Source organism: Manis pentadactyla, chromosome 5 (assembly GCF_030020395.1).
Source record: "Manis pentadactyla isolate mManPen7 chromosome 5, mManPen7.hap1, whole genome shotgun sequence".
Taxonomy (NCBI): Eukaryota; Metazoa; Chordata; class Mammalia; order Pholidota; family Manidae; genus Manis; species Manis pentadactyla.
Window position 1 is genome coordinate 177,610,380 of NC_080023.1, and position 27,209 is coordinate 177,637,588.

Below are 27,209 nucleotides of genomic sequence, written 5' to 3' on the forward strand. Positions count from 1 at the left end.
AGGTTCGGGCTGGGCTGGGCCACTGCGCCCCGACCGGGCATCAGCAGCCCCGCCAGCCCACACCCGCCTGATCTCTCCTGCCAGGACGTCCCCTCTGCTGCCTCAGGTGACCCTGCCCCTCCTCCCCGAGTGCTCCAGACACGGAGGGCTGTGCGGGAGGAGCCTGGGTGGGGGCTGCGGGGAGGACGGGAGGGGAGGGCACGGGTCTGGGAGCCTCCCTCCCCGCCATGCCCACACTCAGACACATGGGGTGGAGGGAGGCGGCTCCTCATTACTGGGGATGGGCGTGGTCCCCCAGGAGCCCCAAGTCTGGCTCTGTGGGGTGGAGTCTGACATTCCCATGTCTCAGAGAGAGGCCACATCCTTCCCTGGCCTCAAGGACCGTGCCCCACGGTCCCCCTCTGACCTTGGCACTCAACCCCTTCCCTGAGGCCGCAGCTGCCCCCGGCCGTGGCGCTGTAGCCTGTGCCCCTCCGGTGTGGATGACATCGTCGGTTCCGTCCTGCCAGTACGTTACAGCCCCAGCACCACCAGGGTCGGGAGGCTGTGGCTCCCAGGCCGGCTGGGCCCTGCCCCCTGGCACCCTGACACGTGGGGGTCTGGAGAGGCAGGTTGTGACCTTTGGCAGAAGGAGCAGATTCCTCTGCCTCCCGGGCCTCTCCCTTCCACCCGGACCCGGCTCCCGGGGAGGAGCCCCATTGCCCTCCCTCTCCTGCACCCCCAGCACCTGGAGCCTGAGCCCCAGAGTCAGGAGAAACCACCCCACGCCACCCTGGGGCAGCGTGGACACTGTTGGCACTGCCCAGAGCACCTGTGGGCCTCCCACTGCCTCAGCCAGGCAGAGGCTGCTTGGCCATGCTGGCCCTGGGGAGGGTGCACCCAGGGCTGGGAGGCCCGTGAGGGCACAGCCCACCCCACAGACCACACTCCGGAGGTTCTCAGAGTTGGCCCTGGAGAATCGACCTCAGGCGTCCTCTCTGCCCCTGGCCTCGCCATGGCTACCATGTCTGTGCCCCTAAGAGGGTCTCCCAGGGGGCTGCACTCTGGGGGAACCCACAAGAGGTCAGGGGAGAGCTGGGATGGGGAGCCCAGAGCCCCAGGTTCCCCACCAACCACCCATGCCCATGGACAACCTGGGGCATCACTGGGCCCTTGCTAAGTCCTGCCCAAGACCCCCAAGGCACCCTGGAAGGCAGGCGTCTGGACCTGCCCCTGGGGAACCAGCCACTGGCTTGTCCTCCTAGCAGCACCAGGTCTAACAACTTTGCTCAAAGCGCCTTGGGCACAAAATGGGTTTTTACTAATTTACCCACAACAAAACAAAATAGATGCCTGGACCCACCTCCAGCAAATGAGATCTGAGTGTTTGCTGACTGATTTCTATGGGGTGAAGGAGAGCAGGTCTGACAACCCTAGGGGGGCAGTCCCCCCAAGCCTGGGGAGGGAGAGGTGGCCAGGCCCCTGGCTCAGGCGCCTGGGCTCAGGGATCCCAGGGATGAGGGGCACTTGGGGCTGAGAGAGCTGAAGGTCGCGGCCCTCAGGAACAGTCACACTGCTGAGATGTTGCACTGAGAGTGGTCAGATGCGCATCCTGGGCAGGAAGCCAATGTGTCACCATGCTCCAGATAAACTTTATAAGACTCAGGTGGTTGACACCACCCTATGGACAAGAACAGGCATTTACCAGCCACTCCTTTCCAGGCCGGCTGCCTCCTAGGTAGGTCCCAGCCAGACTGAGCCTGCACCAGCTCTCAGGAGGCAGCAGCCCTTTCCGAGGCCATCTCACAATAGACACAGCACAGAGGGACTATTTGGCAAACGGTGTGACCCTTAGGCCCCAGAGAGTCCTGCGGAGAGCCAGGCACAGACCCCCAGTGAGCTGCCCGTAGACACCACCTGGGTCTGGCAGGTGCATGTTCCCCCGCTGCCTAGATCATGCCGGCCAGCCAGGGTGGCAGGAAGAGGCCCGCAGTGCCCAGCAGGCAGACGATGACAAACACCCAGAGGAAAATGCGGTCGATGACCATGGCCACGTATTTCCAATCCTCCTTCACCTGCAAAGAGAGACACATGGTCGCTCCACCACCACCCTCGGCCTCCCTGGCACAAGAACCTTCTGGTACTTAGTGCTTGGCCTGGCAGGTTCTGAGGTTCCTGTCCTTGCCCCCCAAGGTCACCAGCGCCACAGGTGATGAGGGTCATAGGCACATGCCTGTGCTGAGGAGACCAGTAGGGAAGGATGCAGAGAAATGGCTTGTCCTGCTGATGTCTGGGTTCGGGAACACTCGGGCTGCAGGGGGTGAGCACCCCCTGTAAGGGGCCAACATTATGGCCACGTGGGCCCTCCTGACTTTGCCTGCCTAGCAAGGGGCCTGAGCTCCAAAGAGGTGGACAGTGAGGGCCTCGGGGAACACCAGGGTCCAGGCTGTGTGACAGTGGAGTTGGCTCTCGGTTTGCAAAAGCTGGAAGGGCACTCTGGAGGCCCAGTGCACCCCCACTTTGCAGGTGTAGATGTGGGGGGCACCCACGTGCCCAGTCATATGGGGCAAGGGCCAGGAGCACCTAAAAAGAACCCGCAGTGTGGGCCCCACCGTGGATGGTGTCCCAAGAGCAACAGCTGAGGCCTGGCTGGCCCCACTCCTGCCCCTGCCCTGGGGCAGGTGCTCACAAGCCAGCTGCCCATGGAGCCTGTGGCCCCTCATGGTCAGTGAGGTCTCTCAGCTCCATGAGGGCCACACGCACGAGGTGGGCAAAGTCCTGGGAGCTGCAGGCAGGCTCTGAGTGGGGCAGGGTGGCCAGGGACGGGGGCCCCAACCCTTCTCCAGGGCATGCTCAGTGGCAGGGCACCGGGGACCACATGGACTTGGGGTGGGAGTGAACAGCACAAAGCAGGCTGGGCTCACCACCTGCTCCACTCACCCCCGAGCAGAGGCCCCACCCTCGCCATCCTGCAGGCCAAGAATAACCACAGCTCCACATCTGTGCACGGGGAGCAGGTCCAGCCCAGGCCGCTCCCCGTCCTGGCTCCGAACCCCATGCTGGCCTCCCTGGGGCCGAAGCAGCAGCTGCCCTGATGACCCCAGGGACAAAGGCTGAGTGGCAGACGCAGAGCCCAGCCAGGCTGCAGGAATCCCAGTGGGCAGCTAGTCAGCACTCGAGTGACCAGAGAGGCAGCCCCAGGGCTCAGGCCACCGGGTGTGACAGCCTCAGCGACAGGCAGGCCTCAGCTTCCCCATTTTGGGGCATCCAGGAAAAGAGGGTTCTTCTTTGCCATTTTCTGCTCTGATTTTTTTTAAGTAATCAGAGGCCTCCTGATGGTTCAAACCAAGCTGAAACGGCCGCGTTTATTCACAGGAAACCTGAGAGCAAATGGGGTCACTTATAAATAAAAAGTCCACCGCGTGCCCTCTGTTCCAGGAGGCGAGACCAGCCTCCATTCCCTCCTTTCTTCCCGCCCTGCGTGCCGTCTCCATCCCGAAGAAGAAACGCCTTTGCAGACAAAGCGGTGGGGACACGAGGCCGACTCCCGTGAAGCCAGCTCTGCGCCCCAGAGCCCGGGGACGCAGACGCACTGAGGACCCAGAACCAGGTCGTGGCAGCCCCGTGCTGACAAGCGTCACCGAGCGCCAGAGCCCACGGAGGGTCTGATGACACTTCGAAGGGCCGAGGCCACGCTGCACAGGCCCACTCTGACCCACGCCAAGTCAAGAAACTGTCTCGTTTCAAGAGGCGGCAGCAAAACCAGGTCCCGGGGCAGACTTCTCCCAGGCAGACACCTCCAGAATGGTCTTGCAGCCTCTTGGGATAGGGGGCTGGCGGTGGGCGACCCCCCTGCTCGCTTCTCCCGTGTGCTGTGTGGCCAGGCCTGCTTCCTCCCCGGGGCTCACTTAGCTATGGGTCTGTTGAACCTTCACGTGACTGCGGAGGCGGAGGGGGAGGGGAGGGACGGCAGCATCGTGCTGCCCCCGGGTCTCCACCAGCCAGGGCAGGAGGACACCATCTGGAGGCAAGGTGGGTGCGGCAGGACTTGGGCCTAGACTGGGCATCGAGTAATGCCAGCCAACTGCCTAGGCCGGTGCCCATGCTCTGAGCTGGGGCTCCACTGTCAGCCTGGACCCACCGGCCCCGGTGCCCTGAGACGTAGCTGGCGGAGCCTGGGACAGCAGCCCCACTCCTGGCTCTGGCATCCCGGGTCTCAGCCACATCGGACTGGGACCCCAGCCTCTGGGCCCCCCCCCCACAGGACGGGCCGGCAGTGTCTGCAGCAGGAAAGAGGAACATCTCCCTAGACGTAGAACACAGAGACCTGGCCTAGGCCCTGGGCCACCGCTCACCAGCTGGGGACCTGGGCACGTTTCAGAACCTTTCCGTGAGCCCCATGGGCATGGGCCAGCCTATCAGGCTGACACTCGCAGGGGGACATGGATGCCCCTAAAGCCTCTGGTCCATGCTGGCGATTGAGGAGCAGGCAGGGTGGGCTGGCCCAGGAGCCCCTCGGCAGGAGGAGCAGCCCTCTGGGGTCCCCAGGGCTGGACTCCAGGGACTGGCGGAAGGGCAGGGCTGTGTCCCAAAACCCCAGCCTCCTCTCCTCCCATCTGGCTGCAGAGGCACCAACGCTGTCCTGTCTCCTCCCAGCCCTCGGACCCGGCTCCAGGGCCAGACACCCCAGATCCCCCTTGCGGCCCATGGCGGAGCATTCCAGGGCCAAGGTCAGAGAGAGGGCACTGCTGGTTAGTACCCCATGGCCGCAGTGGTGCCCAGACTCCCCAGGGGAGGCCCCTCCCTATTGCCCACAGGCGACTGTGTCCTAAAGCCCAAAGGGGACGCCCCTAGGCTCCACCTACCCCAGCTCTGCCCCAGGGACCCCAGCCAGTAATGGAGGCTTGGGGTAGAGGGAGCAGGGGTGGGGCTCAGGCTGTAGTGTCCCCCGAGCTCGGCAGCCTGGGTCTGGACCCTGGTTTCTGGTTTTCACCAGCCACTCCCTTCTTTGGGGTGGAAAGAGAAGCAGAGTGCCTGCCGGTGCCACCTGGGCCAGGGACACATCCGCATGAAGCCACAGGCGGGGACTCACCGAGAAGTCTGTGTCTTCCGCCTTCAGGTGGTCTGCGATGTACTGGACGCCCTCGACCGCCCGCGTCAGGGCTGGAGACAGGGGCAGGTGCCGGGGCAGGGCCTTGGTGCTGCAGGCTTTGGGCACGGCGTTCGGGGACGCCACAGATGGTTCCATCTTGCACTCACATGTGCATGGAGGGGGCTGGTCTGGTGGCGCGAGCTCGACCGAGCAGACCTGGGAGACAGGAGAGCCAGCCGTGGGGCCCTCAGCCTGGGAGGTGGCATCATCTCGGGGAATGCAGTACTGGACACTCCGAGACCGGCACCGGACACTGCCCTCCACGGCTTCACCAGGGCTGGACATGTGCTGGACACTCAGGGCCCGGGCTTTGGCCAGCCCTGGGGCCCGGGCACCAGTGGGTGGGCGGCAGGGGCTGGCTTTCCCGGCTTCTGAGGGCTGTAGAGCAGGAACCTGGTCTAGGGGCAGCTTGCAGGCTGGCTGGGGCTTGACAGCCTCGTCCACAGGGCCACAGAAGGATGGGGAGGGCGAGGGGCCCCGGCTCTGGGCCCTGCCTCTGATGCTGGGCGCCCCCTCGGGCTCGGGCCCGAAGCGCGGGGCACTTGCCATCTTGTGCATGGACTCGATGAGCCGCCGGCAGTTGTCTTTGACCACGCATGGCCGTTTCATGAAGAGCAGGCGCGGCACGATGTCCAGGAAGACGCGGCGCACCCAGGCGGGCATGGTGTGTGTGCGCGGTGAGCGGTGGTGCACGTTGAGCACAAACACGGTGATGACGATGGAGAGGGTGATGAAGATCATGGTGAAGAGCAGGTACTCGCCGATGAGCGGGATGACCAGCGAGGTGGACGGGATGATCTCGGTGATGAGGAGCAGGAAGACAGTGAGCGAGAGCAGCACGGAGATGCACAGCGTGATCTTCTCGCCGCACTCGGACGGCAGGTAGAAGACGAGCACGGTGAGGCAGGAGATGAGCAGGCAGGGGATGATGAGGTTGATGGTGTAGAAGAGCGGCAGGCGCCGGATGACGAAGGCGTAGGTGATGTCCGGGTAGACCTCGGCGCAGCACTCGTACTTGCGGGTGTTGTAGGTGCCCACGGCGTCCACGATGAGCCACTCGCCGCTCTCCCAGAAGTCCAGCTGGTCCACGCGGCTGTGCATGCTCACCAGGTCGATCTTGGCCTTGTCGTACGTCCAGGACCCAAACTTCATGGTGCAGCTCTGCTGGTCGAAGGGGAAGAAGGTGACGTCGATGCTGCAGGAGCTCTTGTAGATGGCGGGGGGCGTCCACTGGACCCGCCCGTCGTGGAAGAGGTGGGCCCTGGTCAGGTGGGTGACGGCAAAGTCCCCGTCCGCGCTGGGCAGAGAGAGAGGCAGCGTGAGACCCACCGGCACCCCAGTCGGACCCTGCCCCGGTGCCATCCAGCGCCCCACCACGCGCACAACCCCAGGTCCTGGGTGCGCGAGGAAGGGCGGGCAGCCTCACGGGAGGCTGGGCTGGGTGGGCGGGGCTGATAGCCCTGGGCACGTCACTCGCCTGCCCGCCTCAGCTTAGCCACCTGCCTTGGGGGTGGCCCCTGGCTTAGGGGACTCGCAAGCATGTTGATGATGGTGGTTATTTGAGGGGTGGACCAGAAACCGGCCGGCATCCGAGCGTCCTCCCAAGCACCCGGCACTTTCTGGCACCGAGGGGAGGTGGTGCCTGGCCCCTCTCAGCCCTGGAGCTAGGAACTGGTCCATACTGGGAACCAACAGGCAGCCTGGAGGGGCTTCCACAAGTGTTGGGTCCCTGCAGGGGTCCTGAGATCAGGGCTCCCAGCCTCTGGGGAAGGTGAGTGGGAGAATTCAGGAGGACAGGCCCCAGGCCCAGGGTGGAGGTGGAGGGGACGGATCATCAGAGGGTCTCGGCCCCCACACTGTGTACAGGTTTGCTTCCAGGTGGGGTGGGGGTCCAGGAAGTCTGGGCTAAGTGGCCCTCACCTGAACCTCCTGGGACCCACCATTGCCAATCTGGTTGTTCATGCCACACCAAGGGCAAGATACCACGGACTGCAGAATTCTGCAAGGCATCCTGGAACGACGTCTCATCCCCTGTGGGTCTTCCCCTAAGGCTGGATCACTCTTGGGGTGTGGGCCTGTCCAGCCACCTTCCTTTGCCCAGACCAAGTGGGTGACGACTCTGGGACCTTTGAGCACCTTCTCTCCATTAACTACCCACCGCCAGGAGCACAAAGGCTTCCCCTTCCTGCACAGGTGAGGAGTCCAGGCCCCACCGCAGCAGAGCCTGGCCAGGGCCGAGAGGGCAGGAGGCAATGGGCTGGCCGCGAACCCCAGTCAGGGTTTCAGGGCCCACCTCTGGTCACCACCCTCCTGCCTGGCCCTGGGCCTTGGGGGATGTTGGCACCGTGTTTGCAGGCAGGGTGGGCAATGGGGAGGGGCTGCTGGCCCCAGCTCTTCTCCTGGTGGGCACAGTGCACGGCCCTGGCCTGGGCTTCCCAGACAGCAAGACGGCCTCAGTTTCCCTGTGAGGTTGTCCACAGGTGGGACCCACTGTGGGGCGAGGCCACTGGCCTATTGGCACGCAGAGACACCTACAAGCAGCCCCGAGAGCCCTCATCCTCCGCTCTGCAGTGGGAAGCACCTGGCCTCCATCTGGATCCCGGGGGTGTGACCTGGACTTCCGGGTGCAGCTCCCTCAGCCTCAGTTCCCCTGTAAGGGAAGGCAGTGCGGTGGCTGACAGGACTGGCATTGGGCTTCCAGCACCATGGAAGGTGGGGGCCACTGCCAGTCCCTCTGGTACAGCGGCTACGAGCAGAGACGCTGCTGGACCCTCCCCCAATCCTTCACTGGAGTCACCCTCGTGCTCCTGTCACACCCACCCTGCAGACTTGGATGCCACAGCGTTCTGCACCCAAATCCAGCCTGGCCACAACCTGCTCAGCCCTGGACCCTGGGCCACACAGCCTGGCCCCCATGCATGGACCCAGGACCTCTCAAGGTGGTGGCGGGATGCACACCTCTGGCCCGGAGACTGACTCCATCCCTCCAAAACCAAAGCTTTGCCCCTTTGAGGCCCAAACTAAAATGCTCTCATTCAGCAAATGAGTCAACACCCCATTCAGCAAACACTCCTCGGGGAGATGAGAGCTCCAAGCAGCAGTGTGGGCCCGGCAGGCGGCCCTGACCCCTGGGCAGGGCAAGGGATGTTCTGGGGCTCACTGAAAGCAGCCTGGGGCCTCAGGCTCCGGGCCTCTCCAGCCCTAGGACCAGATCTGGTTTTCCCAGCAGATCCTGATGGCTCTGTCTCCACCGGCCCCCTGCTGCAGCTGCCCCCTCCTCGCCCAGCCCAGGTGGCTCAGAGGCCCCCAGGGCACCCAGAAACCGGGCCACCAGGCCCTCAGGTGTGGAGGGGTGACCTGGGACCCACATGATGCCCTGAGGCCTCAGGGTTTTCACTGCTTGGTTATCACGGTGCTTTGCCCTTCACACTCGTGCTGATGGCGCGTCCAGCCCGGCAAGGTCTGCGGAAGGGCCACGCGCTGCATGTGGGACCTGGCTGCCTTGTGGTGCCCAGGAAGGGGCAGGTTCCTGTAGGCAAGGCTGTCACCACTGCACAAAGCCGCCCTGTCCCCTCAGAGGCCGCACTGTGCCAGGGAGATAAACATCACCCAGTGGCTGCCGGTCCCACATCCCACCCTTGGCAGTGCTAGGAGACTGGAGGCTGGGTGGGTGCGGACCTCGGGGCTGGCCCGGCCACTCTGAGCCTCTTCTGGACTCACTACGTGGAGCCACTGCCCCAGAGCAGTGGAGCCCAGCCGGGCTGGGGCAGGTCCCACACGAAGCTGCATGTGAAAGGCCGTGGGAGACCCTCTGGTGCAGGAAAGCCCCCACATGCACAGCAGTCAGGCTGACCACTTGGCCACACTCAACTGCACACTGTTGCCCCTGGAAACGGGCCTCTTCAGTGGCTGTGGCTTGGCCAGCACCAGCCAGCTGCTCTGGGTCTGTCCTCACCCAGCCCTGCCCCGAGAGAGTGCCGCCTGCCGCAGCCCCACAAACAACCTGAGGGTCCACCCACCAAATCCTCAGGTCCTGGCAGGGAGGGGAGAAGGGGGTATTGGGTGACGGTACCCGCCCCCCTGGCTGTAGCCCTGGGCACTATCGCATCAGCTGGCGGTCCTGCCCAGGGAGTGTCTAGCCACCCCCCGGAGGTGATGCTCCCAGGGTCCTGGAGCATCAACACCGATGCATGTTCCCTGCATCACACAGCTGTTCAGATGCATCAGGTGCTGGGTCTGGGGGCAAGGGCTTGGGGGCTAGGCGTAGACCCCAGGAAGGCTGGGGCAGCTTGAGGACCCCAGACTCATGGTTCAGACAAGCAGCTTGCAGAGAACAGCATGCCTGCTCTGCGGGGGGAGCAGCAGGGCAGCCCTCCCACTCCCGAGCTGACCCCAATGTGAGCCCACACCACCCCGAGCTCCTTCCTGCGCTGCAGCCCTGCCTGCTGCCATTACTGGAAGCACGCGAGCTGGGAGAGGAGCCGGATGGTCCTTAATCAAAAAGCATCGTTTTGTAGGTCAGGCCCAGCGCCTGGGGCCCTGGAGGGGGCTTTGTGCTGTGGCCCTTTGGGGTCTGGTGGTGGGGAGGGAGAAGCTTGGACAGATGGCAGAAACAGGCAGCTGAGTGCTTTGCTATTAGTACTGCCCGGCTGGTGCAGGAGCCTCAGGGCACAGCCCCTCGGACCCAGCCGGGCAGCCGGGCAGGCAACGACACCACGCTGATGCAGACACAGGACATGAGCTGCCCCGGGGGGGCCCGACAGGGGAACAAACGAACACGTTAAGAGCTCGTGGCCTGCCACGGCCGTAGCCGGAAAACCCTGGCCCTCAGCACAGAACACTCAGGTGCGTGGTTAGATTTCAGCTCAGCCCCCCCAGGGCTGGGTCGGCCCGAGCTAGAGGCTGTTTGCTGGGGAGCATGATGAGCCGGGTTTGGGGACTTGCGGTGACTGGACAGGGCAGCCTGAGACAAAAAGCCTGGGGGTGGATGGGGGCGGCCCACTGAAAGGGGGCAGGCAGTCGGGCCCCCTCACCTCCTTCCAAGAGCACCCTGTGCATCTGGACTCAACTACCATAAGAGACACGAGGGCCTGTGCAAGGGGGACCACATGCCGCAGCCAGGGGCAGATTCTGCAAACGACTGCAGCCCAGAGGGGAGCAGCTCTGGGGCCTGCAGTCATCCTGGGGCAGCGTCTGAGGCAGGAGGAGGCCCCCAAGGCCCTGGGGCTGGTCCAGGCAGGGACCCAGCCCACACCCTGCTACAGGCCTGCCCCCAGACTCCCGGCACCCTCCTCCTCCCTGGCCTGTCTCCCACTAACCCCAGCCCTGGCGGAGCCGCCTGGCCGGGACCTGGCTGACGCACTCCTGCCCCCCATGCTCGCTAAGAACCACAACGCCCTGCCCAGGCTCACTTGTTGTAGAGGACGATGTCCGGCCGCCAGATGAGCTCAGAGGGGATGCGGATGGAGGTCACATTCTCATAGTCAGCAGGGTCCCAGCGCAGCTTGTAGTCATGCCACTCCTGCGCAGGGGACGGGAGGGGAGGGTGGGAATGAGGGGCTGGAAGGGGGAGGGGCAGGACGGGGCAAAGGGGGAGGGCTGGGCGGAGAATAAGGGGGCAGAGGGCAGGCACCCCCCCACTCACCTGCTTCACCCACACGTTGGTTGTCATCATCTGGTTCTTCTCGTCCTAGGACACAAACGAGACCGGAGGCCGTGCCCCCGGAGATGGGTTCAGCTCCATGGCCCTGAGCTTCCTTAGCCGCAGGGACAGGCCAGGGTCCTCAGGAGGGAGTGAGCACCTCGTCCCTGGGGGCAACCAAGCCCAGGATGGAGCACCCAGGGAGACTCGGCAATGTGAGGCATTCCATGAGGAGAGTAGGGACAGGGCCCAGCTGGCTTGAAGTCACCTGGGGCCTGGCCCTCCCCCAGTCATTGTGAGGGAAGGGGAGCTGGTTCCCGGGGATCTGGGCCGCTGGGGAGCTGCCTCCCTCTGGACCCACCCGGGTCCCTCCCGGCCGACCAGAGCGGCCGCTCTACAGGTGGGCCCAGGTGAGCAGCTCCTGTCCCTCCTGCTGCTGCAAAGCCACCCGGATGCACAGGGCCTCACCCCAAGCCTAAGGATGGGGCGGGAATAGGAGGCGGGAGCGGGAGCCCGGCTGCCCAGTTCAGGGGTGCTGGGCCTCACATCCTTGGAGGCCCCTTCCGGCCACTGGAGACCCGGCCTCTGAGCGCTCAGAATCCAGCCCAGGCCAGAGCCTTCCGGAGAAGAGCGCCGGGCTCCATGCGGCAATGCAGGGCCTGTGGGGCAGGTCCCAGGGTCCCCACACCTCACCCTGTGGGTCCTGAGCGCTGGCCTCTGGAGCCATGCCTACACCCAGCCTCCTCGGCACCCAGGCACCCACCCGGGACGGGAGCTGGGCCGTGGGTGCAAGCCTTGCCCCAGGTCTGGGTCAGGGGGCTCAGCAGCAGTTGGGAGGACCCCTGAGGGGTAGGGCCTCTCCCCCTGGGGGAAGGGCTGGGCCTGGGGACACAGGGAGTGGGGGCAGCACCCCAGTGAGGCTCTCCCCACCCTCTGATGGCCCAACCTTTTCCCTCCTCTGCCCTGGACCAGGACATACAGGCCATTGGCACAGTGCTGACACCCAGGAAATCCAAAGGGCCACCAGGCCAGAGAAGCGTCAGGACCGGGCTTTATGGCCCAAAAGCACAGGCCTGGGCGCCTTCCACGGCTGCTTCCTCTGAGGCATAAGCTGCCAGCCAGCCAGTCTTGGGGGAGGGAGCCGTGTCCCTGGCCGCCCCTGGGTGCTGCCCTGGTCCTGCTCTCCCTGGGGCCATGTGGGGCAGGCTCAGTGGTCCCCCCATGGAGCTGCCCGCACCACCACCCCCATGCCCACTGGAGTCCCATCCTCTGGGGGCACAGCCTACCCCTGCTCTGGCCCACTGCCCATCCCCCCAGGCTCAGAACAAGACTCGGGGTGGCAGGGCCTGGCCCCCTTTCCCAGGAGCACGCCCAGGCCTGGGAAGTACCCAGGATGCCTCAGGCACCTCTGCAGGCATGAACTCACTCCTGCCCTGAGAGGCACCTGCAGAGGGTACACGAGCCCCACAAAGGGACAGGCAGAGTGGCCCAGACACGGGCAGCCCTTGCCACTCACAGACATGGCCGAGGGCCAGCATCTGGGACATGAGCGAGGGCAGCTCATGAGCACGAGTGCGTAGGGGGGTCCTTGGCCGCCGCAGCGTGGAAGGCAGAGCCGGCCCGCCCCACACTGCCCCAGGGCCCCTGGAAGGTCCCTCACAAGGCTTCAGGGCTGCTGGGCTGCAGGCCTGTGTCTCATGGGCAAACTTGAGCAGCTATAAGCAAGCCCCGCAGAGCTCAGGTGGGAGGCCAGGCGGTGGTGCAGCCGACCCAGATCCTTGAACGGTGGCCAAGGCCCGCTTTGCACCGTGTTTGCAAACCTCAGCGGGTTTGCGAGCCCTACATACCTCGAACTGACTTCTGGCCATGCCTAGGCCAGAGCACCTCACAGGAACCACTCCAGCCGGTTCCTGGATGCCTGAGGGCAGGAACCAGGGGGACAGGGCAGGCAGACAGGGTGTCCGGGCTACTGGCCCGTTCTGTCCTTTGAGCCCCTCCCGTCCCCCAACATCCGGCACATTGCCCACTCAGCCTGAGACGGTGCTTCTGTGCTTATTTCCCAGATGAGAAGCTGCGGTGGCCAAGGCTCACCCAGCATGAACAGCACCGGCCTGGAACCAGGGCGTCCAGACCCCAGCACAAGTGGCTCCTCCCCTCACCGAGTGGGCTCAGGTTGGGATCCTGGCAGGGGAGTGGGGTGGCATTTGGTGTCTACAGTCTGGGTGAATTCCACTCCCTCCGTGGAACCTAAAGTGGCTGGATCCCAGAGTGGAAAATCCAAATGCTTCCAAACCCAGCAGGCCTTGGACCTCCTCGCGGCAAGTGGACCAGGCTCCGGAGGCCCCCTCCCCACACTCCAAGGCCCTTGAGACCCCACCCCAGGCTGTGCACCCACCACCCAATCAGATCACCCCTGCAGGATGGGCGCCCACCTCCCCAGAGCCACCTGGAGGCTGAGCCCCCAGCACCGCCTCCGTCCGTAACTGGGAAGGTAGACATACCCCGGACCCGTCTGAAGCCCACCAGGACCCCACGTTCCAGACCAGTGGGTAACAGGGGCCTGCAGGTAACCAGGCCAGGTGGAGGCTGGGTCGTGCCCACCCTCCTGCTGCCATAGCTCCCGCTGCAGCCCTGCAATCTGGCCATTGGCAGGCCTGGGCACCTGCTCCCACCTAACCAAGGTGATTTCTGCTCTTTGTGCCTGAAGGGGACAGCCCTGGCCCTCTGCTGAGAACCTGGCACTTTGATCCTCCGTGTGCGGGAGGGGGGCACAAAACCAGCCTCTCCTCACTCCCTGCTTGGCTTGGGCAGCGACACATGCCACGACTCCTCCCAGCTCCTCCCCACCTCCAGCCCCCTCACAGGCGGTGGTCCCCACAGGGCGACCCCAGCGCTCCCTACTCCCTTCGCCCCAGCCCAGCACCCACCACATCAATGAGCTGTGCGATGGACAGGCCGAAGTGGACCAGGACCACGTCCGAGATGTTGGCCACGGGCCGGGACCACTTGTTGTAGCCAGAGAAGAGTTTCTTCAGCAGCCGTTCCTCTGCGTGGGCCCGGGTCTCCACGTGGCTGCTCACTGCCAGGACAGGCAGGGAGGCAGCTCAGGGGCGGGGTACAGGGCCATCCAGGCTGCCCCCTCCAGCCACTGGCCATGCCCAGCCGCCCTGCTTCCTTTGTCCCTCCTGGCACGTCCTTCCCACCGCAGGACCTTAGCATGTGCTCCCTGCTCCAGGCCGTGGTTTCTCCTCTAGCCTGGGTGGGGAAGCCTTTCCAGATCCCTTGGGCCTTCCTAGCACCCCGCATCTCAGGTCAAAGGCCGTGGATCCAGCCTGACAAGTGCTCATTTGGGTGAGTCTCCCCATTCAGAGCACGACTTCAGGGGAAGGAGCTGCATGTGCAGCTGCTAGCAGAGTCCTGAGAACCTTGCCTCAAAGCATATGGTGGGTGTAACTGTGGGCCAGGAGGGAGCAGACGGCAGTGGGGGCAGGCCCGGGCAGGGTGATGCAGGAAGGGCAGAGAGGGCGGCCACCCTGGGTTACCGCCCAGAATGAACTGTCCCCTGACGCTTAGGGGATATTTTAATGCAGACCTGACACCAGCCTGCAGCCCTGTGTTCCTGGACACACACACAGACTGCCTTCCACGAGTCTGGAGCGAGCTCCCCGCTCTACTGCCTGGGGAGGGGCCCCTCCCACTCAGCCCAGCCCATGACCAGTCTGGTGTGGGGGCCTCCCTTCCCCTCCTGGGTGCCTGGACTGGGGCCACTGCCTCCTGAGGGTTTTGGGGAGGCCGACAGGAGCCCCGCCTCCTGCTCCTCTCAGCTCTGTGTGGCTCACCTGTGTGTCTGTGTGTCGTAGACAAGACCTTGGGCCAGGCAGTGTGGGGGGAGGGGGGCGGGTTCACAAGGGCCCCTGGGGCCAGTCCTAGATCTCCAGACCCTTCGCTCCCAGCCCAGAGCCCCCACCTCATTCTTCCCTTTGACCAGGAAGGTGTAGCCCCCTCCTCACTGGGGAAGCCGGGGCTTAAATCCCCTTCACTTGTCCCTGAATAGCAAGGTGGCTGCCCAGAGGCTGGGGGTGGGGGTCCTGCTGGGCCTGCGGGAGCAGGAAGGGCATGGGTGGGGCAGAGACCGCTCTGCGGATGCCCCGAACCCCGAGCAGTTTGCGGGAGGGTGGTCCGCGGGGAGATCTCGCACAGTGGGTGAGGGAACGACATGGATGGGACGGCTCTCCACCCAAGTTGGGGCTTCTGGTCCTGAAACAGCCCCCGACCCCACCCAAACCCCTCTCCCCGCGGTCAACCCCCTCCTTGCCGGGCTCGGCCCGCACCGCTGGACACGCGACTCGGGGCTGGGGACCCTCCGCGGCCGCCCCGCTGCGCGCCCCCGCGGCTCAGGACGGCGAAGAGCCTCCCCGCTTGGGGCCCCCCGGAGCCCGAAACTTACCGGGCAGGAGGCCGACCCCCAGCAGCAGCAGCAACGGCCGCAGCGGCGGCGGCGGCGCCCCCGGGACTCCGAGCTCCATGGCGCGCCGAGCGGGCTCTAGACGCGGGCGGCTCCCGGCTCCACCGCGGCGCCGCTCCCGGGCCCGCGCGCTCCCAACTTCATGCCCCGCGCGCCTCGCGGGCCGCTCCTCCCGCGAGGTGCAGCGGCGGCCGCGGGCAGTGGGCTCGTTGGCGCGGCCCCGCCCGGCCCCGGCCGCCTCCCGCCCGCGGGGACGCGGGGAGGCGGGCGCGGAGGGCGGAGGGAGGCGGCGGCCCGCGCCGGGAGGGGCCCCGGGGACGTGCGGGCCCGGGAGGGGCCGCAGACATCGCGCGCCGCCGGGGGGATCCCAGCGCCGGCCCGCTTTCCGGGCCACGACCCACGCCGACCCCCCCCCGGCCCGCGCCCCAGGCCCCGCGCGCCCGCCGCCAGCCTGGAGAGGGACGCGCCCGCGGGGACGAGGAGGGGCGCCCGGCACGCGGGGTCGACTCCGTCGGCCGCCCCGCTTCGCGGTGTGTTGATCGACTCCCGCGTCCTCGCCCCCGCGGGCCGCCTGTCTGCCGGGAGGGAAGGACTGGTAGCTTCGCGCCCGGGAAGCCCCCGACTCCGTGCGGCCTGCCGGCGCCCCATCCGGCCCAGGCGCCCCCAGGCTGGCCTTGAACAGTATCAGCCGCCCGGGGTGTCGGCGCGGCCCCGCTGGCGCCCTGGCAGGCGGCTGCGCCCTCAGGTGGGCCGCGGTGGCCGCCCGCTGAGCAGCAGGTGCCCCGAGGAGGGGCCGGGAAGGGCCCCTTCGTGCGCGGAGCCACCGTCTGGGGCGCGGCGAGGGCGCCGCTCGGCAGCAACGCCTGACGCTCGGCCACCTGCGCACCTTGCCCCAGGGGCCCCACCACACGCCGGGCTCTCCGAGGACAGACTCCCCCCACGGAGACGTCGGGATGGCTGGGGGCAGAAAGGAGATGTCCCCACCTGCCGCTGAGCGGCGCCCCACCCAGAAGGAGCCGTTCCATGTCTGCCCCCCACCCCCACACAGGTGATGCTCCCTTCCGTCAGCAGCAGGCATCCACCCCCACCCCCCGCCAGGGCCCCGCTGCCTCCCACCCCCCATCTCCTCTGCCCTCCCCCTGGCCCCTGCCCCCTCCCCATCTCCCTTACCCCGGGCCTCCTGCACTCCCCAGGCCGAGGCTCTCAGGGGAGCTCTGTGGTCACTGGGACCCGCCTGCAGACAGCTCCCAGGATGCCCCATCTGAGCGGCCACCAGCCTCAGAACTCACTGGGCCCCCATGTTACCTGCATCCAGGCGAGGAAATGGACAGAGATTAAGCCGTGCCCAAGGTCACACAGTAGAGGGATGCCAGCCCACCACCTGGCCTCCTCCCAGCCTCAGGCACGGTGTGTCCCAGGCTGCCTCGTCCCCTGCTGAGAGGACCTCCTGGTGGAGGCCTTGGTCTGTCCTTCCCTGGAGCCCAGGGAAGCCTTCTGGACCACTGGGCCTGGGGCATCACCCCTGAGGCCCCCGACAGAACTGGAGCCTGGGCTCGCTGGTGTCCTATTTCTGCGGGCGGGTCCCCTCTCACCCCTCATGCCTCGCCACCCCAGGCCTCCCAGCAGCGCCAGATCCTGGGTGCCTCCAGCACTGGCTATGCCCCTTCCATAAGCCAGCTCTGTGCCAGGAACCAAAAGCTGTCCAGGCTGATGGGCAAGTTGGACGGACTCAGGAGCTGGTGAACAGGTCTGCCAGCTGCTGCCTGGGTGTGAGGGCGGGAGGGCACCAGGTGGAGAGCCTGTGGGGCCTCCCTCTCAGGGAGTAGACGGGGGGTGGGGGGTGCGGCAAGCCTGGCACCTCCTTGTGTCTGCGCTGCTTCTGGGTGAGACGCACCCTGCTCCGCTCTGTCCCAGGACAAGTGGACAGTGTGCTTGACTGACAGTGTGCAGAACTGATTCCAACTGCTTTTGTTCATAATTCAGGCCAACCGTGCTTCAGTCCCTTCTGGAAGTCTCTTTCAACTACCTCAGCACCCCTGTGAAGCAGAGGTCCTATGTACGCTCATTTTGCAATCTAGCAGAGCAAGGTCTAAGCGGGCTGGTCACCGGCTGACAAAGTGATGTTCGCCCTGTCCGGACAAGGGATATGGGGCAAATCCAGTGTCTTTCAGGACCAGGTTGCTCCCTCATGCCTCTGTGTTTAGGCTCACCCCCTGGACTTATTAAAGCTTGGCCCCCAAATCTGTGACCTCTGACAGCCATCTCCAGGCAGTGCTGTTGTGGGAGGCCCCAGGCTTAGAGCTGATTTGGCTCAAGGACTCATTCAGAGGATCAGGCTTGGCCCCAACCCCTTGCCAGGGCTCGAGGCCCAGCTGGGCATCCTGGCCTCCAGCAGGTACTGAAGCTGCCTCAGGGGCATGTCTCTTTCCAGGGAAATAGGCCCCTGACCCTCAGTGGGAACCCTGGGCGGCCCACAGAAGCCAGCTCTCCATTCTGTTCCCTGTCACTTTGGCCAGGAGATGGTGGCTCCCAATGGCCATTCCCACAGATGAACTCGGCCGGGACCCCAGTGGTGGTCAGCAGGCCCGTCTGTCCTGGTGCAGGTGGCTGGCAGGACAGGCGCAGGCGCTCGGCTCCAGCGGACATAGCCCTGCAGCCAGCGCACACACTCTATGCATCTGCCTGACCTCGTGGGCTTTCCCTGTGGATTTGCTAATGCAGCAAGATTAATCGGCTCTAACTCATTAATTTGCAAGGCCCTCCCTCCCCACCTGCGCCTGCTGCAGGCACCTAGTAATCAGGTAGATGAATCAGATTCTTACTCCAGGCCTCTGGGCTCCTCCCTCCCACTGCTCTGGAAACTGCTGTCCCAGAGGAAGGGAGACCTGCTTGGACAAAGAGACCAGCTCGGGGAGGGGTTGCCTCCGAGCCCCAGTCCTCTGAGGCAGCAGCCTGTCCTCTGTGGGTGATGTCAGGTGGGGCCGAGGGCAGGAAGGATGTGGACTGGGCTCCTCAAAGACCCCTCCCCCCACACACCCCAGCCAATGTCAGGACAGCTCCTGGGGCTGCCGCTGAAATGACAGTCATCTCTGCCCGTCGCCTCTCCCTCCCTCCTCCTGCCCTCTCCACCCTCCACCCTGTCCCAAGGACATTTCCATGGTAACCAGTTGTTTGTGTAAAGAGGGATTTGAATTAAAGGTGGGAGCTTCAGCTGGGTGCCACGTCCCAGCTGCACCAGCAGGCAGGCGAGGGAGGTGAGAAAGAGGAGCAGGGTGGGCCTGGGAGGTGAGGGGAAGGACTCACGTGAGCCGGGGGCAGTGCTGGTGAGCTCTGCTGGGACACTGGGACCTGGGGTCCTCCCTGTGACCCCATGCCCTTGGGGGACTTCCTCCTCCAAACTGCCAGCCGGGGCTCACCCACAGGGGCCGAGACATCCATCCCCCCAGTGACACTGTCCCTGATGTCTCTGCACTGCTTCCTGGGGTCAGCCACAGCAGGCCCTTTAAGCCCCAAATGTCCCTGAGAGGCCACGTGAAAAGCAGTGTCCCTTACACTCCAGATGCATTTCTCTCCACCCCCACTTCTGCCCCATGACCCCGCTGTGTCCCTTCCGGGGCTCTTCCCCACCAGACATGCTCCTGCGCATCCTCCACGGCCTCTCCCCACCCCCGCCCCTGCCCGTAATGTAAGTTCATGGGGGGCTCCAGGCTTCGCACACAGGCTTAGGAGGGGCTGAGTGAACGTGCCAAATGCATGGATGGATGGACAGACAGACAGATGGACAGATGTATGTATGTATGGCTACATGGATGGCTGGATGGGTGTGGTGAACGGATGAGTGGGGGATGCATCCTGTCAAGAGCTCCCAGAGGACGCTGGGTCCAGAGTGGGCTCTCCCCTGCCAGCCCGGGCACCTGTCCGGCTTTCCTTCTGCTTTCCTAGCTGTTCAGTGGGGTGGTACCAGTCCCAGCTCACACACCGCTGTGGGGGTGGAGGGGGGTCAGCAGCCCAGCCCTGAGAACCTGGCTCAGTGTCTGGGAGTTGTTGAGTGGCCTCCGGCAGCAAACAGCCTGCTTTCAAGGGAAGGTCCCCGTGCCAACAGCGAAGGGTCACCTCAAGTGCCTTCAGAGTCCAGGCATGGAGCCTACCAGCCAGGCCATGTGTGGCACAGACAGGGGGCCTGCTCCTCGCCACTGGTGGGCCCTGCCACCTGCCCCAGGGGCTGCAGAGCATCCCACGGTCATTGTGCCAAGCTGGGCCTGAGGACCCCCACACAGGACTCTGTCCCAAAGGGCCTAACCCAGGACCCAGTAGCCATATATGGGCACCTGCCCACCTGCCTGCCCCTTAAGCCAGTGGACACAGCAGCTGCCTGAGGCAGACATTATGAGGGAGTGAGTCCAGCTCTTTGTGAAGAATTATGTCCTAACAGGCCATCGACACAGAAAAGCCCTTTGTCCCTGCCATCTGGCCACCTGCTACGATTTTGAGCCTGAGCCCTTCAGGCAACTGGGGAAGGTGGATGCAGCCCCGGCCTCGGAGGGCCCAGGCCCGCAGCCGCCTCCGAGGAGGCTGGGGCAGGCTCGGTCACTCTGTGTGTGGACACAGGGCGGAGGCAGGCTGCTCGGGGAGCGCGCCAAACCCCCCTGGGTAGTCCTTTCTTTCTCCTTGGCCAATGGGTCACTGTGCCCTTGCTCAGGCCCCAACCCTGCCACCAGGTGGAGAAGAGACCCCTGCAGTCCCTGATGGAGCTCTGCCTGGGCGCTCCAGGCCAGTGCGGGCACCACAGCGGGGCGTGGCCATAGCTGCAGGGTCCTGTTTGGATTCTCGTTGCGTTGTACTCCGACCCCACGCTCTGGCGTCCCCTGGGACTGGTGGGGTGTGCCTCTGCTTGCACAGCCGTCTCCTTATTCTGGGGCTAGGCCGACTCTGCCGATCCACAAAGGGCCCAAAGTCGCTGCCTGTGGGTGTCTGTCTGCCCCACAGAACCTAAGCCCCACAAGGCAGGTGGCTGCCCGGGCATCACAGAGGAAGAACGGGGCAGGCACCTCCCGCCCAGACCAGGCTTGGCTGCTGACCACAAAGCCCCTCCACTGAGGTCGGCGGCCTCAAGGGAGGGAGGAGCCCCTCCTGGCTTAGAAATCAGGATCTGACCTTCAGAAACTGGCCCCACTGGCCCAGGGGAGGGGGCACCAGGCCACCTCAGGCCTCCTGTTGAGCCATGCACCGGTTGGTGGGGGGCTGGTGGGGGGGCTCTGTTTCCTGCAGACCCGGGACTCGGGCCCCTCCCCAGCCTCCTTCACTGGATGATGCCCTGGGGGCCACACTTTTGGGGAGGTTTGTGTGTGCGATGGGACCTTGAGTCAGAGGACGCAGACCCAGGACTGAGCCTGGCCCCTCTGGTCAGGGGTGCTCAAGCAAGCTCCCTGTTCAGCTCAGCCTCCCCACCTGTAACATGGGGTGCTGTCCCTCACTCCCTAGGCTTTGAGAGCAGAGATGTTCCTGACCAAGGAGAGGTGCTGCAGACTCAGACACAGGCAGAGGCACCAGCATGGCTGCCCCAGGATGGCGGTCCTGGGGAGGGCTTCTCTCCCCCGCTGAGACCACCCACACTTTGTTGCCATCTCAAGCTCCTTGGGGCGCAGTACAGTTAGTGCCACTCTGACAGGCCTGGCCCCCTGCTGCACCCCCTGGGTCCGTTTCCTGGTGGCCTGAGTTCCCACAAACACAGGTGGGAAACAGCAGCTATTGGAGGTGTCCCATGCCCCCACCCCTCAGCAATGAAATGTCAGCAGGCTGCAGAGACTGGGTGCCAAGGCTATGTGGCTCTGTAGGGTGGGGTCTCACTGGTGCCTGAGCTGGCTGAGACCCTCAGAAGAGGCCAGAGAGGAAGCTCCTGCATCTCCATCTGAAGCTGGTGGGACGGTGCAGACCCAGAGGCCATTTCTGGGGGGCTGTGCACAGAAGCACATGTGAAAACATGTGCCTGGGGTCCCAGACGGGCCTTGTTCCTGCGTCGTGGCCCTGGGGCCCAGCCTGGCCTGCTCCCTTCCACCCTCATCCCCATGCCCATCTCCTGCCCGGGAGGACCCCTTCATGCACCGGCCGGGCAGGTCCGCCACGCACAGCCTGCCTGGATCTGGAGGAGCGCCCAGACCACTGTCTTTTCCAGCCTTCAGTGGTAGGAGCTCGGGCCCCCAGGCCCAGGGGATCAGTCCCGAGAGCACAGCCCCCTCTTGCCAGGTGACTGCATTTCCAGATCTCAAGAATTCCTCCAGAAGCTACGCAGGGGCAGTGGCAGGGGCTCTCCTCAGGCATCCTGGGGGTCCTTCAACCAGCACTGGGTATCCAAGACCCCTGAGGACCTGCCAGCAAACCCACGGAGGCTGTGCTCCTCGCTTGGTGGGCACCTGGGCGATGCCCCTCCCCAGGCGCTGGCTCTCGGGCTCTGCTGCAGGGACGGGCGAGTTGAAGCTGGGTCTGGCACCTCTTGGGCCCCAGGTGCTTTGTGAGGAAGTCAACAGAGGATCTGAGGCTCAGGCTCAGCTGGGCAGGGGAGCTGAGGGCAGCCTGGGGGCCAAGAGGAAGAGGTGCAGGGGGAGCCCTAAGAAACAAGAGGGGAGCTCTGTGGGTTGAAATGCCCCTAGGCAGGCCCCAGAGGCCCTGCTTAACCCCAAGGCCCACGCCCTGCCGGGAGAACCCCATTCCCCCTCCCGTTTGCCACCGCCGTTCCACCCCAGGTTCACGGGCACGCGGAGACCCAGCTGGGCCTTCAGGCTTCCAGCCATGGCTCTTCCTGGAGGGAGACGTTCAGCCTCCACACACCAGGTGAAGGTACCTGGTGAGGGCGGAGACGGAGCTCATCGATCAGGCCCTCATGATCAGATGCCGATTCACAGCCAGCCGGACACCTGCCCTGAACCGAGCTCGGGACCTGCACGGTCACGGAGGCGCCCTCCTGCCCGGAGGCGGGGGCTCTGCTTCACGTGGCTCTGGGGTTCCGAGCCCATCATTTGATGGAGGGGGAAAGAGGCAGAGAAGGAAGGGGGCTCATTTGCAGCATGGAGCACGCTGCGATTCCCAGCACATCCTAACACTTATCATGCCAGATGGATTGTCACGGGCATCTGGGCTGATGCCTGCGGTGACAAAGCTGAGGCCATCTGGCCAATGAGAGGCTCAGCCATGGGACCCCGAGTCCAGGGTCTCCCCACCCAGCATCACAGTTCTTTGACACCCCAACCTCCCAGACCCGAGGCCCCCGGCCCCCAGGTCAGCTGAGCCCAGGTTGCCCTCCACCCCACCATCCTCCTTGACCTGTGTGCCAGATCTGTGCCCAGAGAGCTCCATGAACCCAGCCCTGCTGCTCGCTGAGAAACACATGTCTGCAAGTAGCTCACCAAGGCGCCCACGCAGCACCCTTCCGGAGCCATCCCAGCTTCCTGCGCAAGGCCGTGGCCTCGTGGGTATTCACGGTGTCGTCCTAACTAACGTGGACTGAGCCACCAAGCTTCCCGCGCAGGCTCCAGTCCCTGGACTTGGGGCTGCTCTTGGCTCTCTCTCTTCCTTCTAGCTCCTGGGGACACGGCCTGCGCGAGTGGTGCAGCCTCAGCCTCCCTGTCCACTTGGCCAGAGTCAGTATCTGGGCTGACTGGGTGCCAGCACCCTGTTCCATTCATTGTCTCTCTCCCAACTGCTTGACACGTCCCTGGCCTGCTCCCAGGGAGGCCCTGGACTTGTCCCAGTCCTGGCAGAAATAATTACCCTGGCACCCATTTGCAGAGTTTAAGTACATTTTCTGGTGTTGGAAACACAGATTTGGCCGTGGCAAGCTACGGCGGGCAGCGTGTGGCCCCTCCTCAGCTCTGCGCCCTCAGGGACGGCTGCTACCACCTCTGAGGGGCTGGCTTCTCCATGAGCAACCAGCATGGAGCTCAGCACGCGCTCAGGCTGTGGCTCTGTTCTGGGACCCACTGGGAGGGGTGTGGCCCCTGCCCAGGTCCTGGGCCTCCCCTCCAACAGCCTGGGGCCGGCTGCCTGGGCAGCTGCATAAACGGCCCTGGGGACGGGGCTGCGACACGCAGACAGGAGGGTGGGTGGCAGGGAGCTGTGGCAGCCGGGATGCCCACACCTGGGTACCTGGGTGTGGCGCTACGGAAGCCCTCAGTTTTGAAGCTGCCGCCAGGGAGGACCGGCTGTCCTTCAGAGAGGCTCTGGGCAGCAAGCCCCGGAGCAGCTCCCAGGGCACGGCCCCAACTTCTGTAAACACAGAACTTCAGACTCTGGTGCTGCAGGAGGGTGAAGAGGCCTTGACCCCAAGCAAGCACATCACGTGGCAGCTTGCAGGACCCAGAGCAGCTGCCACCCGGCCAGCAAAACCAAGGTGGGGCCACTGCCCAGCGAACGTCCCACTCAACCAGCCAGTGTTCCCTGGCCTGTGGCCGCCCCACGGAAAATTACACAGGTAGGCCCATCACCCCGGCTCCCCAGACCCGAAGCCAGGATGGTCCTCAGGGTGGAGGGATGGGAGGCCCTCTGGAATGATGCTCCTCCCTGTCCCAGGCACAGGAGGGCCCGAGTGACCCGTCCCTCTTCTCTCTCTTGCCACTGCAGGGCCACTGCCTGCTGCAGGGCAAAGTTCTAGGATGTTCCAGTCTGGCCCTTCCCTGCTCACCTGCCCCCATGCTCTGCCTGGCTCCTTTTGTCAGGGCCAGGGTCCACCTCAGCAGGCCCTGACTCCCCCTGGCAGGGCCTGGCACATGGCTGAGGGAAGGATGGGTTGGGGCTGTGATGGAGCAGGCAGGTGGCACCTGAGCACCAGGGGCTTTGACCAGTTACTGGGGCCCAGGTCCTGAACCAGCCCAGGTTCCTGGGCCCCCAGAGCACACCCCACAAGCACCTCTTTCTATAGCAGCCCTGGCCCAGCTGCTCCAGGGCGTCCATGCCCCTGTACCCTCTCAAGTCCCCCATGCCCCCCTCTGTCCCCTGATGCCTGCCCTGCAGGCACTGGGGACACCGCTGCCCAAACACACCGCTTCCTGCCTTGTCTGTCCTCCCAGCTGGCCCACACAAGTTCCCCACCGCCCCTGGCGACACCTCTGGCCATGCAGTTGGCCACATCTGGAGGGGCCTGTCTGGAGCACATGGCCACTGTCCCCTGCTCTGGCCAGTACATGTGGTGCCAAGCCCCCAAAAGACCCTTCTGGTTCCCTTTTTGTGAGCATGGCCCAGCCCCCGTTTATGCCCCACCTGTCAGGTGGGCAACTGCAAAGAGCCCATCTTCAGAGCAAGTCAGGGACGGCCTGGGCAGACACCAGCCATGGGCGGACAGGCTGGGCTGGCAGGAGATGCTGCAGGTCAAGGCCGCCCCCAGGTCCCCGGCTCAGGGAAGTGGGACCAGGCCTGCATTGGGGCTGATCCTTTCAGCTCCCAATGGGGGCATCTCTGCAGGTCTATGGACGGCCACTGTGTGGTTACCTCAGGAGGACGAGGGCCCCCCAGGTCCTAGAAAACCAGAACCTGAGTGTGGGCAAGTCCACTGTTGCCTGTTAGAGACAGAAGACCTTTTGAATCCAGGTCCAGAGGGGGGGGGTCCTCTGAGAGTCCATCCTCTCACGCACCCAGAGTTAGGGGTCCTAAATCCCCAGGCAGCACCCCTGAAGGGCAGCGGGCACTCAGGCTGGAAGTAGGGTCTCTGAGCCCGGGAGCTGGACGGGCCCTCCAAGAGCAGGTGCCGGCCAGGCTGCCGCTCAGCCAGGGCCCCCAGCAGCCCTTCTCTTCCAGATCAAATCCCCTCCTGGGGAGCGGCCCCCACAGCTCCGAGGGGCGCCTGAGGGGGCTACTGCTGAGCAGGGTTCCTGCCCTTCACCTCCAGCTAACCAGCTGCGCCAGCCCCAATGCCTGCAGGAGCTCTAGCCCATCTCCCCGGAAAACGCCAGGAGGCTGTGCCTGAGCAGGTCGTGTGTGGGGGTCCTTCATCTCTTGGCTCCAGATGTTGGGGCGCACTGCTTGCCGGTGGCCTGATGTGCTCTGTGGGGGAGGCTAACTCAGAGATGAGTGGTTTTAAATGGATTCTGTGCCTACAGCTGTCTTTGCTGGATGCAGCCTCCCGGGTCGGTGTAGGGCGTCCAGGACCAGGCCACACCCCTCCTCCAGCCACCTTCCTGCCCCGGGACACGTCCAGAGGCTTGGCAGGGCCGTCCTCACTGGGGCCCAGACACGCCTGGCCTCCGCTCCAGATCACCCCTATTCCTGGCTTCTCGGGAACGCACCGCCTGGCGCGCCTGGGGTCGCTCCACACCTGCCGCTCCTCTGAGACCCCCGCCTCCCAGGCCCAGCTCACACAGCGATGCACACGACAGGCCTCTCTGCTTTGAGCTTTGAGAGGAAACGGCCGGCTCTCGAGCCTCACCCCACAGACCACTTGTGGAGCCCTGGAGACCCAGACTTAAAACAAACAGCCGGAGGTGGCCTGATGGGGAAATCAGCCTCCTGCAGGCAGACACAGGCCAGGGAGAGGCCCGCCGGTGGACCCTGGTGCTGTGACCTCGGGGCCCCGGGGCAGAGTGCGTCTGGCAGGGCGAGGAGCCGGGCAGCTGTGGCAGCTCTCCTGGGCTTGGCCTGGCTGAGGCTGGAGTGCCCACGCCTCTCCTGCCCAGGTGTCTGCCCACAGCAACATGTGGGGAACATGTGTGCAGACTGGGCCTATAAACATCATGAACCATCTGTAAACCGGCTGTTGCCCATGGCCGTCTGTGCACCCAGACCAGGGGGAGGACAGGGTTTGGTTCCAAAGTTGGCTTTGCTGAGAGGTCATGAACAGCTGCCTGGCGTCCTGTGTGGCACTGTGATCCGGCTCGCAGGCACAGTCCTCCAGCACCCCAGGGCCCCGCAAGGACGCACTTCCTGCCCCTCCCCCTCTCCCCACTCTGCTCAGAGGAAACATTCATCTTTCGACACCTCATCCGAGACCCTCTGGGACCCAGCCCACAGCCTGTGCTTCCACAGCAACCTGCGCATGCCTCCGATGGCCTGTGACTCTCTGAGGGCACAGGGCTCTGACCTCTTTGTTCTGGGGGGCAGCGACCCTGTCCTCTCGCTACACCCAGCCTCCCAGAGGGCAGGCGCAGGAGCTCAGGTGCTGAGCTGGCACTGCTCTAAGCCCTGTGCCCCCTGCCTCACAGTCATGGCCTCATCCGTCTCAGAGTAGGTCTAGAAGACCCAGAAACTGAGGCCCAGAGAGAGGGAAGTTTCCCATGCAGCAGCCACGCCTGCATCTGGGACGTCCCAAGGAGATGCGCCCCATCTGGGCATGTCCCTGGTGGGGAAGGCCAGCTGTTGGCCCACCGAGCCCTGCACAGCACTCGCCTCCCCCCACCCCAGACCCACCTCAAGGGAGGCCAGGAGGCCAGGAGGCAGACCCGCTCCTGCTGTGTCCAGCCCGGGGCAGCAGATATGGCTTCTCAGCCCTGGCCGAGCAGCCCAAACCAACGACATTTCTGGAGCAGCTGATTTTCTGTGTGGTGGGTGTTCTCACAGCCTGGCATCCCAGTGCCTACCTTGGAAACGTCCAGGTGCTGCAGAGAGACTGAGTCGGTGTGCGTGAGCAGGTGCAGGCGGACGGGCAGCCAGGGTCCCGGGTGTGGCAGGGAGAGCTGTGGGCTTTGTCATGCAAGCACACAGCACAGGAAAAGGCACCTAGACACCCTCTCCTTGGGGCAGAGAATAACTAGGACATTTCATACACCACCGGACCTGGGTTTCAATTTTTGAAAATGAAATCATTATTTCTGATGCAAATTTCTCAGCCCACAGAAATTGCTGGGATTTGTCTGAGTTAAGGGGAAAAAATGCGGGCCATGTCCTTCCATAACACCAGGCCCATCCATCCACCTTCCAGCCAACACTTGGCAAAGTGCAGGGGGAGGCGCAGGGCCCCAAGGGCATCTCCTTGGGCTGACTTGGAACCTCTG

General features: G+C 64.6%; 1 protein-coding gene across 2 annotated transcripts; it reads right to left on the bottom strand.

Moving 5' to 3' along the window:
* Positions 1 to 1,379: 1,379 nt before the first annotated feature.
* CHRNA4 (cholinergic receptor nicotinic alpha 4 subunit) lies at positions 1,380 to 16,973 on the bottom strand. Of its 2 annotated transcripts, XM_036901738.2 has the most exons (8): positions 16,830 to 16,973; positions 16,408 to 16,542; positions 15,220 to 15,812; positions 13,700 to 13,851; positions 10,776 to 10,820; positions 10,543 to 10,652; positions 5,072 to 6,428; positions 1,382 to 2,054 (listed from the first exon to the last, which is right to left on the bottom strand). In XM_036901738.2, exons 3-8 carry the CDS (start codon positions 15,296 to 15,298, stop codon positions 1,929 to 1,931), a joined length of 1,869 nt encoding a protein of 622 aa, XP_036757633.2. In that variant the 5' UTR covers positions 15,299 to 15,812; positions 16,408 to 16,542; positions 16,830 to 16,973; the 3' UTR covers positions 1,382 to 1,928. The 2 variants fall into 2 exon arrangements, with proteins under 2 accessions (XP_036757635.2, XP_036757633.2); XM_036901740.2 differs by lacking the exons at positions 10,776 to 10,820; positions 13,700 to 13,851; positions 15,220 to 15,812; positions 16,408 to 16,542; positions 16,830 to 16,973 and having other exon boundaries at positions 1,380 to 2,054; positions 5,072 to 6,292; positions 10,543 to 10,639.
* Positions 16,974 to 27,209: the final 10,236 nt, after the last annotated feature.